Source organism: Salmo salar, chromosome ssa18 (assembly GCF_905237065.1).
Source record: "Salmo salar chromosome ssa18, Ssal_v3.1, whole genome shotgun sequence".
NCBI lineage: Eukaryota > Metazoa > Chordata > Actinopteri > Salmoniformes > Salmonidae > Salmo > Salmo salar.
This window is the reverse complement of record NC_059459.1, coordinates 14,460,162-14,472,446: the sequence shown is the minus strand read 5'-3', so window position 1 is coordinate 14,472,446 and position 12,285 is coordinate 14,460,162. Positions and strand designations below refer to the sequence as shown.

The window sequence follows — 12,285 nt, the reverse complement described above, 5'->3', positions numbered from 1 at the left end:
TGTCCACAGCAGGTGAAGTCCCTAGTGGTTCAGCCAAATCAAATGTAACTTTCAACACCCATCTTGTGGTACCATCTTGTGGTAAAGAGAAGACATTACAGTTTTTTTTTTAAACTGCCGATGAGTATTCAGCACTAGTCCAATAGTGATTTTGTAAAAACAGTAGGCTACTACTGTATTGGAATAGTTATTCTGTGTTGGAATAATTATTTCACAAACAATATGCTAATACAGAGTTGACCTGTAGCTACTAAATTTTCTTTGAGAGCTGCAGTGGGCTACACATTATTAGGCAAGTGGTGTGATATGGTGATTGGTATCATCATTGTGGAGTTCTAAGCCCTAAGGGAAGTGTGGAACTCTAATGGCTACTTGAAATACACAAATATATACAGTGCCTTCAGAAAGTATTCACACCCCTTGACTTTTTCTATATTTTGTTGTGCTACATCCTTTAAAATGGATTAAATTGAGATGTATCATTGGTCGACACATAATACCCCATAATGTCAAAGTGGAATTGTTTTTTCTCAAAACTTTCAAAATTTTTGCAAATTAATAAAAAAGCTGAAATGTCTTGAGTCAATAAGTATTTGTTATGTCAAGCTTAAATAAGTTCAGAAGTAAACAAGTCACATAATAAGTTGGAGGTTTTCCAATGCCTCGCAAAGAAAGGCACCTATTGGTAGATTGGTAAAAATGTGAAAGACAGATATTGAATATCCCTAAAGACAGATATTGAATATACCTTTGAGTATGGTAAAGTTATTCATTACAGTTTGGATGGTGAATCAATACACCCAGTCACTACAAAGATACAGGCGTCTTTCCTAACTCAGTTGCCGGAGAGGAAGGAAACCACTCAGGGATTTCACCATGAGGCCAATGGTGACTTTGAAACAGTTACAAAGTTTAATGACTGTGATAGGCGAAAACTGATGGATCAACAACATTGTAGTTCCTCCACAATAATAACCTAAATTACAGAGTGAAAAGAAGAAAGAATATTTTATTTTGTACAAGCTAAAACATGCATCCTGTTTGCAATAAAGCACTAAAGTACAACTGCAAAAAATGTGGAAAAGAAATTAACTTTATGTCCTAAATATAAAGTGTTATGTTCGCAGCAAATCTAACACAACACATCATTGAGTACCACTCTTAATATTTTCAAGCTTGGTGGTGGCTGCATCATGTTGTGGGTTGCTTGTCTCGGCGCAGGACACCGAGAATGAGTAATAAAGGTCTTTACTCAACAAAACAACAAAATATTCCACGCAGGGAAACTAACTCAGCTCACAAATATACGCGACAGCTTAACACAGAACAAACACGCACAAAACGAATGGGGAAACTAGAGGGTTAAATAGGGAACAATAATTATGAAATGGAAATCAGGTGTGTACAATGAAGACAAAACAAATGGAAAAATGTCACGCCCTGACCAGGTGAACTCGGGTATTTTGGTCAGGGTGTGTCATGTTGGGTATTTTTCCTTGGTTTGTTTTCTATGTTTGCGTTATAGCCTTTGTGTTAGCTCTATGTGGGTTATTTCTATGTTGGGTTCTGTCGATTCCCAATCAGAGACAGCTGTCGCTAGTTGTCTCTGATTGGGATCACATTTAAGTTCCTTTTCCCCCACGCTGTTTGTGGGGTGTTGTCTCTGTTTTTGAGCAGTTAACGTATCGGCATTTTCTTGGTTTTGTGTACGTGTTTATTTCAGTGTTAAGAATAAACATGTGTTCGCTCCCAGCTGCGCTTTGGTCCTCTTCCTCATCACCCGACGACGAACGTTACAGAACACCCCACCAAACAAGGACCAAGCAGCGGGAGGATAAGGAGCGCGAGAGATGGGCTCGCGAGGGGAAGGAGTTCTGGACCTGGGAGGAGATCATGTCGGGGAAAGGACCCTGGCGAAAGGATTCCCAGGTCGAGGAGGTAATGCCAGCCGGTGGACGGAGTCGCAGGCGGCGGTCGAGGAGGCCCGGAAGACACCCCCAAGAAAAAAATTTGGGGGGGCTAATGGGGTGGTCCGGAAGGGCAGAGGAAGAGCCCAGACCACTGCTCTCGTGGGGGATGACGGCGGAGGAGGAGACGGAGATGAGGCGGTTGATTGAGGACCTGCTGAGGGAAGATCTGGAGGAGGAGCCATGGGATGCGGAGTTGCGCGCTGTGTCGCCAGTGCGCCCGCACAGCCCGGTGCGTCCGGTGGACATGCCCAGCACATGCCATGCTAGGATGGGCATCCAGCCAGGACGAGTGGCTAAACCGGCTCCATGCTTCAGTTCACCAGTGCGTGTTCACAGTCCTGTCTGGCCCGTTCCTGTTCCCCGCACCAAGCCCACGGTGCGTGTCCACAGTCCTGTCTGGTCCGTCCCTGCTCCCCGCACCAATCCCACGGTGCGTGTCCACAGTCCTGTCCGGCCCGTCCCTGCTCCCCGCACCAAGCCCACGGTGCGTGTCCACAGTCCTGTCCGGCCCGGCCCGTTCCCCGCACCAAGCCAGTGGTGCGTGTTCCCAGTCCGGCCCGGCCCGTCCCTGCTCCCCGCACCAGGTCAGTGGTGCGTGTCCACAGTCCTGTCCGGCCCGTTCCTGTTCCCCGCACCAAGCCCACGGTGCGTGTCCATAGTCCTGTCCGGCCCGTTCCTGTTCCCCGCACCAAGCCCACGGTGCGTGTCCACAGTCCTGTCCGGCCCGTTCCTGTTCCCCGCACCAAGCCCACGGTGCATGTCCACAGTCCTGTCCGGCCCGTCCCTGCTCCCCGCACCAAGCCCACGGTGCGTGTCCACAGTCCTGTCCGGCCCGTCCCTGCTCCCCGCACCAAGCCAGTGGTGCGTGTTCCCAGTCCGGCCCGTTCCTGCTCCCCGCACCAAGCCAGTGGTGCGTGTTCCCAGTCCGGCCCGGCCCGTTCCTGCTGCCCGCAACAAGCCAGTGGTGCGTGTTCCCAGTCCGGCACGGCCCGTGTCCGGTCCACCGGTGCCCAATCCTGTTCCGGTCGACGGCTCCGCTCCGGAGCCTGAGCATGCCGCTCCACAGTGGTCCAGTCCGGGCCAGAGGGGTAGGGCTAAGGTGGAGGCGGGGGAAAGAACACGCCCGGGGCCAGAGCCGCCACCGAGGGTGAGGCCCCCACCCGGGTCCCCCCCCTAATAGACTTAAGTTTGGTGCGCCGGGAGTACGCACCGTTGGGGGGGGGTACTGTCACGCCCTGACCAGGTGAACTCGGGTATTTTGGTCAGGGTGTGTCATGTTGGGTATTTTTCCTTGGTTTGTTTTCTATGTTTGCGTTATAGCCTTTGTGTTAGCTCTATGTGGGTTATTTCTATGTTGGGTTCTGTCGATTCCCAATCAGAGACAGCTGTCGCTAGTTGTCTCTGATTGGGATCACATTTAAGTTCCTTTTTCCCCCACGCTGTTTGTGGGGTGTTGTCTCTTTGTTTTGAGCAGTTAACGTATCGGCATTTTCTTGGTTTTGTGTACGTGTTTATTTCAGTGTTAAGAATAAACATGTGTTCGCTCCCAGCTGCGCTTTGGTCCTCTTCCTCATCACCCAACGACGAACGTTACAAAAAAGAAAACATGGATCAGTAGCAACTAGAAAACCGACTACAGAGGATTGTGTGTAGGTCCCTGACAAAAAAAATGAGAAATCAATTTTAATCCCACCTTGTAATACAACTAAATGTGGAAAAAGTTAAGAGGTGTGAATACTTTCTGAAGGCACTGTATTTACATAATGTAGGCTAGGTAGTTAATGAATTGCCTCTGGTCTGGTCAGTAGGTCACCCTTAAAATTTCCATTCTAGTTTTTTTTTTTAAATGTGTTTATTCTTTTTCATCAGCAGTGGGTTCCATCTTTATAGTGTTTTTGACTCTTGTGAAAGTCAATTCGGATTTGTTTGTGAACTTTATCCCCTCTCGGAACTTGTTAATTCCAAGTTTCTCGAATGAGATTCTCTTCAACTTTACAGAAGACCTGGAAAAAAACACACAAAAGATACTCAATATTACACCTGCACTATAAACCAGACCTTATAAAGCTTATCATACTTTGTTTGACTTACCCTCTCTTCGCTGCTCCTACAAAGTTATTTCGTTTATCTTGATCCAAAATGAGAATGTCCATGGGCCCATCCTCTTGGATTAGAACAGCTAGGAAGTATTTCGCCCCCGTCTGCCCCATCTTCATCTCAGAAACGTCTTTGATGGTTCCACACGCAGTGGTACTTCTCCGGTTTGTCTTTTTCACAGGAGTAGTTGGAATTTTTGAACCTAATAAAAACAACAACACATATCATTTTTCCCAGATGCCATATCGGTTTATGATTTAGCTCCATTCTACTCATAGCAGTTTTAAATTGCAGGTTTTGCCTCAGTTTTTTTTGGGCTGTTCTGCATATTAGGTTCACTTTAAATGGGACATTGAGTCCTCTAGTTTACATTAGGCTATTCATTACTTGATGTGTATTCTCTTCTGGTGGACAGATGCACATAACATAAAAGGTCGACAGACTGGGATGCGACGACTAACAAGCAACTTTGTTCTGGTACTGAATAGAACTTAATCAAGCATCTGATGCAATTACGTGATATTTATAGTTCTGGTTGTCTGAAATGACTTGATCTGTAACCCTTTACAAATTAAAATGACAAGCTAAAGGTGTGTATATCCATCTTGGGGCTTCCAAGCGCAGAATATTGGTGTCAGACATTTGAACTACAATTCCTCTAACGGTGGTGGGGTTGGAGTAGGAACATGAGTGAATAGATAGATCATTAGAAAGGATTTATTCATAGAATACATAGACCATGATTCAATCGATCTGTGCAAAAAGATTGGAAATGTATGCTTTAAAATGGTTCTACCTGATGTGGTTGGGCCACGGGTGTGGAATGTGGAGGAGGCAGAGGTTGGGACAGCGTCTGGGGGTGCTGGGCCACGGGTGTGGACTGTGGAGGAGGCAGAGGTTGGGACAGCGTCTGGGGGTGCTGGGCTACTGGGTGCCGGAGCTATGTCACTGTTGTCATTAGATTAGATTAGCAAAAGTTATTATGCTTTAATTAGGAGATCCCAACCATCGTACATACAAAAAAAACAGGGCTACATTATATAAAAATGTGCTTAATAGTGCATAATATTGTGCATAATACATGTCTTTGATTTCTCCCAGTCTGGAGAAGTTTGATCTGATGCCTGGATGCTGCAACAGGGTCAGGAATCTAGTGCATTTCTCATCTCCTCCTTTCAATATGAGTGTATCCAGCAGACTGATGATGGATTGTTCTGGATTTAATTGACTGCCCTTTATAAGGTTCAAGTAATCGCGTTGAGTCACCAGGCCCTCCTGGTCTACATGCTGAAGGATGAAACCGGCATCCGCTGACAAGATTTCTGTCAGAGGTATCTTTATCTTTCTCAATTTATCCATGCTGGATGAGAGAGAGAGAGAGAGAGAGAGAAAAGAGTTTATTTTAGAATCTCCTGTTTAGTCAACGAAATGGGAAGAAACTAAATTGAAGAATTTAACTTAATAAAACCAACATTTGCTATATGATTGGAATCTGTCCCTGACTGAGTCTGTAATACCAACATGTTTCAAGCAGACCACCATAGTCCCTGTGCCCAAGAACCCTAAGGTAAACTGCCTAAATGACTACCGACCCGTAGCGCTCACGTCTGTAGCCATGAAGTGTTTTGAAATGATGGTCATGATTCACAACACCATTATCCCAGAAACAAATTTGCATACCGCCCAAACAGATCCACAGATGATGCAATCTCTATTGCACTCCACACTGCCCTTTCCCACCTGGACAAAAGGAACACCTATGTGAGAATGCTATTCTTTGACTACAGCTCAGTGTTCAACACCATAGTGCCCTCAAAGCTAATCACTAAGCTAAGGACCCTGGGACTAAACACCTCCCTCTGCAACTGGATTCTGGACTTCCTGACGGGCCGCTCCCAGGTGGTAAGGGTAGGGAACAACACATTCGCCACGCTGATCCTCAAAAAGGGGGACCCTCAGGTGTGCGTGGTCAGTCGTTTCTGATATTGCTTTATAACTCAACCCTGATCTGTACTTCTCCACAACTTTGTCCCTGACCTGTTTGGAGAGATCCTTGGTCTTCATGGTGCCGCTTGCTTGGTGGTGCCCCTTGCTTAGTGGTGTTGCAGACTCTGGGGCCTTTCAGAACAGGTGTATGTATACTGAGATCATATGACACTTAGATTGCACACAGGTGGACTTTATTTAACTAATTATGTGACTTCTGAAGGTAATTGTTTGCAGCAGATTAAGGGGCTTCATAGCAAAGGGGGTGAATACATATGTACGCACCGCTTTTCAGTTGATTTATTTTTTGCATTTTTTTAAACAAGTAATTTTTTTCATTTCACTTCACCAATTTGGAGTATGTCCATTACATGAAATCCAAATAAAAATCAATTTAAATTAAAGATTGTAATGCAACAAAATAGGACTTTTGCAAGGCACTGTACATTGACACCCCCCCTCCATTTGTTTTGTACACTGCTGCTACTCGCTGTTTATTATCTATGCATAGTCACTTCACCCCTACCTAATGTACAATTTACCTCGACTAACCTGTACCACCACACATTGACTTGGTACTGGTACCCCTTGTATATAGCCTCGTTATTGTTATTTTATTGTGTTACTTTTTATAACTTTTTACTTTTGTTTATTTGGTCAATATTTTCTTAACTCTTTCTTGAACTGCACTGTTGGTTAAGGGCTTGTAAGGCATTTCACAGGCCTACAGAGTGGTGAGGTGGTCTAAGGCACTGCATCGCAGTGCTAGCTACGCCACTAGAGATCCGGGTTCGAGTCCAGGCTCTGTCGCAGCCGGCCGCGACCGGGAAACCCATGGGGCGGCGCACAATTGGACCAGCGTCGTCCAGGTTAGGAGGATTTGGGAGGATTTGGCCGGCAGGGGTGTTCTTACACCTGGCTTCCGGGTTAAGCGGGCATTGTGTCAAGAAGCAGTGCGGCTCGGCTGAGTTGTGTTTTGGGGGGTGCACGGCTCTCGACCTTCGCCTCTCCCGAGTCCGTTTGGGAGTTGCAGCGATGGGACAAGACTGTAACTACCAATTGGATACCACGAAATTGGGGAGAAAAAGGGGTTAAAAAAAATAAAATAATAATAATACAATTTTGAAAAGTAAGCATTTCACGGTAAGGTCTACACTTGCTGTATTCGGCGCATGTGGCAAATAAAGTTTGATCTGATTACTTCGTGCATAACTTTTCAATTCAGAAAGGATGTTTGCGAGAAAAAAAATATTTGACACTTCTATGTTTTCTCAATGACATTCAAATCAGCATTGAAAAAAGGCACAAGTTTAAGTTTGTTCCACCTGAGTGAATCTGACCACAAGTCAGAGACCACTATGATGGCACCAGGGGCGGAAATCCCGGGGGGGGGGGACACGACCCCCCCATCCTGGGAAAAATATGATTTGTCCCCCCCAATATATCACTGAAACATAACTATGTAATTTAAATAATATTAATAATACGCAATGAAAGCAATTGTGCTGATTATAGATACTTAATAAGCGCGTTTTTAAGTTTCAAAGATTTGCGACCCCCCCACCCTTTGCCTCACAATGGTTTGATCCACTGCCAGTTCCTTAGCTTGCTAGGTAACGTAGAGGTCGTATCTACTGTCTGAAAGGCACTCAATGAACGTAACTGACGTGAGGTTAATCCAGTCAATCGCGCACACACACTAGCTGAATATGCAGAGCTAGCGCGCAAATATTAACTATTAAGCTAGCTAGTACCTATTCCATTTATGTGGCATCGTCAAAGATGGAATCTTTGCTATCGTCAATTTATTCCAAGATCAGCATGCATGTAAGTTAGTGCTTCAAAGTCCCTGTGATAAGGTTAGCGATAAACTGAACAGAACTACACTCTCTTCTACCATTGTTTTAAATATATTTAATGGTCTCGTTGCAAAAGCTAAATTGTCGCAAGGGAACTTTTATTTATATATTTTATTTCACCTTTATTTAACCTGGGTAGCAAAGATTATAGCAAACACCACTGAATTGGTGCTCGCTAGCTTTGCAAATTCAGCTATTGTTAGAAGCCAGCCAATATGAAACAAACGATTAAAATTACAAAAGGTTGCAGCATATGTTGTGTAAATGGTGAACTCATACAGCTGTCAACTCTTGTCACTGCAATCCGTTTCACATTTGCTAGCTACCTTTTAGATCGAAGCCCATATAGAATGATAGAAGATAAGATGATAGAAGCCCATCTCCTACTGTAAATAACCTACATACTGTGTGTGTGTGTAGCCAGCCAGGTAGAAAAATGGCTGAAAAATGGCAGAAAAAAGACGGACATCAGAGTATTTTTCAGTACACCAAAACACAAAATAAGAACCCTAGTAGCCTAATATCTCAGACTAGTTGATAAAATGTTCATAAGAAAGAAGTGAAATGCTAATGGAATGTTTCACAATGATGTCATTAGGCAGAGCAGGCAACAGATGGCACACAGACAGCAGAGTTGGGGACAGATATGCAGGGACAGACTGGCACAGACAGGGAGTCTCAGGTAAGTTTGTTGAGTCTTTGTTTGGCAACATTATGAAAGGTTCTCAATTTTCTTAACTTGTAAAATAGGAACATAATTGGAAAATGCCATGGATACCCCCACTCTCAACTTAAACTGGTGACTGAACTAAGATTTGTTAAAGGCAATGGTATTGCTGTTGTGATTAGTTGTGTAGTTTTGGGTACCGGTAGTTAGGAGTACGGCAAACACCTTATTTCTTTGGTTCCTCAATATACATTTACCATATTAAACGTAGGCTATGTGTTACAGCACTACTTTTGGTGTCCCCCTCAGGAATTGCTCTTGAGAAAATGTAATGTAATTGTCCCCTCCAAAGTTGATATCAGATTTTCGCCCCTGGATGGCACATCAAATGTGTTTGATGGATTGTGGGAAAAGAACAGGAATAGGCTTTTGTAGGCTACAGTTCAAGCTATGGCTTCCAATCGTGCCACTGCTGTCGTTATCCAAAGATTATCCAGCATGAATAAACGCTTGGAGGTAAGGATGACAGCAGTGATATCTACGGCAATACGGATATGACTTATTATTGATCAAAGCATGCCATTCCATGAGCGCAGCATTTATTTTCAACTCGAATCAATGAGCCCAATCAGTCATCCATAACAACAAAATCATAAACAACAGAGTAGGGATGTCTAATAAGTCCTTAGTTTTGGGGTCATGCTCAGGTAAAACAATTTAGCTAATCTATACTTCCATATTTCCAAGTCTTGTTTTTGAAGATCAAGGGGTATAACATTTATTGGAATGACTGGAATTCTGATAGACTTTGGTTTTTAATGTAAAGATATCAGTTATTCGTATTATTATATGTAGTAGAAAGCAAAGGATTAGAAGAAGCCTACATAACCAACCCATAAAGTAACATCCATATATGGCCAGCAATGTAAACTTTAATATTGATTTATCCTGCAATAGATGTCGTTCAATTGGTAACATACATGTTTGTCTCCTTCTAATGCCTCTTAAGGGGAAAGTAACAGAATGTAATCAGATTACATTACTGAGTTTGGGTAATCCAAAAGTTACATTTACATTTTAGTCATTTAGCAGACGCTCTTATCCAGAGCGACTTACAGTAGTGAATGCATACATTTCATTTCATGCATTTGTCTTTGTATTTTAAAAAAAAAATTTTGTACTTTTTTTGTACTGTAGTTACGTTACTAATTACAATTTTGGACAGGTAACTATTAACTTTAACAGATTACATTTAGAAAGTAACCTTCCCAACCCTGCATGTAGGTAGGGGTAAAAAACAACCAGTTGAGAGCTGCGCGCTCTTGCTGAGTGCAGATGATATTCCACTGAAACTAGGCTGTATACTGCTTGCATGTGAATACATTTCACATGCTTTGCGATTGTGTAGGCAACTTTGTGCATGATTTCTCTATTATACTACACAATTAATATGTCGTATACCTCCACTGCACTTGATACACAACAGAAGGGATTATTAAGAAGTGAGTATAGGCAATGCCCACTGAAAAAAAGTGGGCATATAGCTTCCACTACACCACCGGCCCTTTGTGTTTTACAAAAAGCACTCTCCTCCATGAATGAGTGCACTGTTATTACAGTTGCTGTCCTTTCAGCATCAAGAGCCTGTCACATACTGAAGGCCTAGGTACAATACGTTCGCCACTGCGCAAACATGTCTACAATAGATATAAAGACTGTTACAAATTTCCCCGTCTCACCTTTACTAATAGTGAGCATGCAACTTTCCAACAATTCCCCCACTCTTCCCTGCCAGCAAGTCAAGGAAATTGGGAGAAAGTTTGAGGATATTTTTCAATGAAAGTAAAGGACAATGATGTTATGACTAAAGCTGGAATCCCATGTCTGAATAGGTGATAATACATAAATGTTTCAAGAAAGGAGTGTAGCCTTTATATTTGGCCTGACGATGCGCTTTTATGCACTGACTGAATGGAAGCTGATAATTATGAGTTTTTTACTGTGCTGGTCTCTGGGAGAATTTACAAATCCTCACTAACACCAAGTAAAAATGTATCCGACACCGAGACAAGACCGTGACACTCAATATGTGGCCTTGAGACCGGACTCAAGGAATACTACAACACTGCCGAGAAATGTATTATGCTATATTGGATTAGATGTTGGCCTATTGGAGAAATATTAGGGGGTCTTACCTTGAAGAAAACGTATAGGGACTGCAGAACGATATGCTGTGTAGGTTATCCTATCTAGCCTTTGTGTGACAATACCCTTTTACTTTCATTATCTTTGAAACGGCGCCTAACCGGAAATAGCCTACTCGTTTTTTTTCGTGCTCATGAGTAGAATGGTGCACCCCGTACAATAACAGCAATCAGTCGATATAATCTAGAACTATCATCAGAAATCACGCGATATGAATCAGACAGTGGGTCGCCGCCTGACCCACTAGTTGATCAGAAGGTTCAAATCAGTGTTTCATATCGTGGTGTTGATGTACTGTATTGACAATGACACAACGCAAGATCACATTTCCAGCATGGGCGACAACCAGACCTCCCGTGCCCGCCATAGGAAGCAAAATGGTAACGTTCATGAATCAATTATAAGTGAGCATTGCATTTAAAGCTCTGTAATGAATAAAAACATTTAAAACGTAGTTTTAAAAGTCAACTCTGAATGAGCTCCAGCCAGTGACGGTTCTAGATCATTTCAACTGGGGGGGCCAAGCTGGGGCCAGTTGTACTGTTAGAGGGGCCAGTTACATTAGACGTTATTGTTGTCCTATCGTTTTCTTCACTGCATTGCAGGCATTAGCAGGCAAAAGACCATGTTCATAATCATTCAACAAGTTATTTGCATTTTCTGTCTAATAACGGATGTAAAAAAAGAAAGATAGCAAAAATTTGTTATGTAAAAATTATTTCATACTCCACACAAGGGGGTCCAAAATCGTTGTCACAAGGGCACTTTAGTATTACCAGTGTAACAGTATAGCTTCCGTCCCTCTCCTCGCTTCTACCTGGGCTCAAACCAAGAACACATCGACAACAGCCACCCTCGAAGCAGCGTTACCCATGCAGAGCAAGGGAAACAACTACTCCAAGTCTCAGAGCGAGTGACGTTTGAAACGCTATTAGCGCGCACCCCGCTAACTAGCTAGCCATTTCACATCGGTTACACCAGCCTAATCTTGGGCGTTGACAGGCTTGAAGTCATAAATAGATCAATGCATTACGAAGGGCTGTTTGAATGAAGGCTTACGAGCCTGCTGCTGCCTACCATCGCTCAGTCAGACTGCTCTATCAAATCATAGACTTAATTATAACATAATAACACACAGAAATACGAGCCTTAGGTCATTAATATGGTTGAATCCGGAAACTATCATCTCGAAAACAAAACGTTATTCCTGTTAAATTGCACAACCTTCAATGTCATAATTACGTAGAATTTTGGCAAATTAGTTCGCAACGAGCCAGGCGGCCCAAACTGTTGCATATACCCTGACTGCTTGCAATGAACGCAAAATGACACAATTTCACCTGGTTAATATTGCCTGCAAACCTGGATTTCTTTTAGCTAAATATGCAGGTTTAAAAATATATACTTCTGTGTATTGATCTTAAGAAAGGCATTGATGTTTATGGTTAGGTACAGTCGTGCAACGATTGTGCTTTTTTCGCAAATGCGCTTTTGTTAAATC

At 43.2% G+C, this 12,285-nt stretch overlaps 1 protein-coding gene across 1 annotated transcript; it reads right to left on the bottom strand.

Moving 5' to 3' along the window:
* Window positions 1-3,802: 3,802 nt before the first annotated feature.
* Window positions 3,803-11,047, bottom strand: LOC106576685 (uncharacterized). Its single transcript, XM_014153991.2, has 5 exons — window positions 10,775-11,047; window positions 5,149-5,427; window positions 4,864-5,015; window positions 4,062-4,269; window positions 3,803-3,973 (listed from the first exon to the last, which is right to left on the bottom strand). The coding sequence occupies exons 2-5, from the start codon at window positions 5,424-5,426 to the stop codon at window positions 3,823-3,825; spliced, it is 789 nt and encodes a 262-aa protein (XP_014009466.2). The 5' UTR covers window position 5,427; window positions 10,775-11,047; the 3' UTR covers window positions 3,803-3,822.
* Window positions 11,048-12,285: the final 1,238 nt, after the last annotated feature.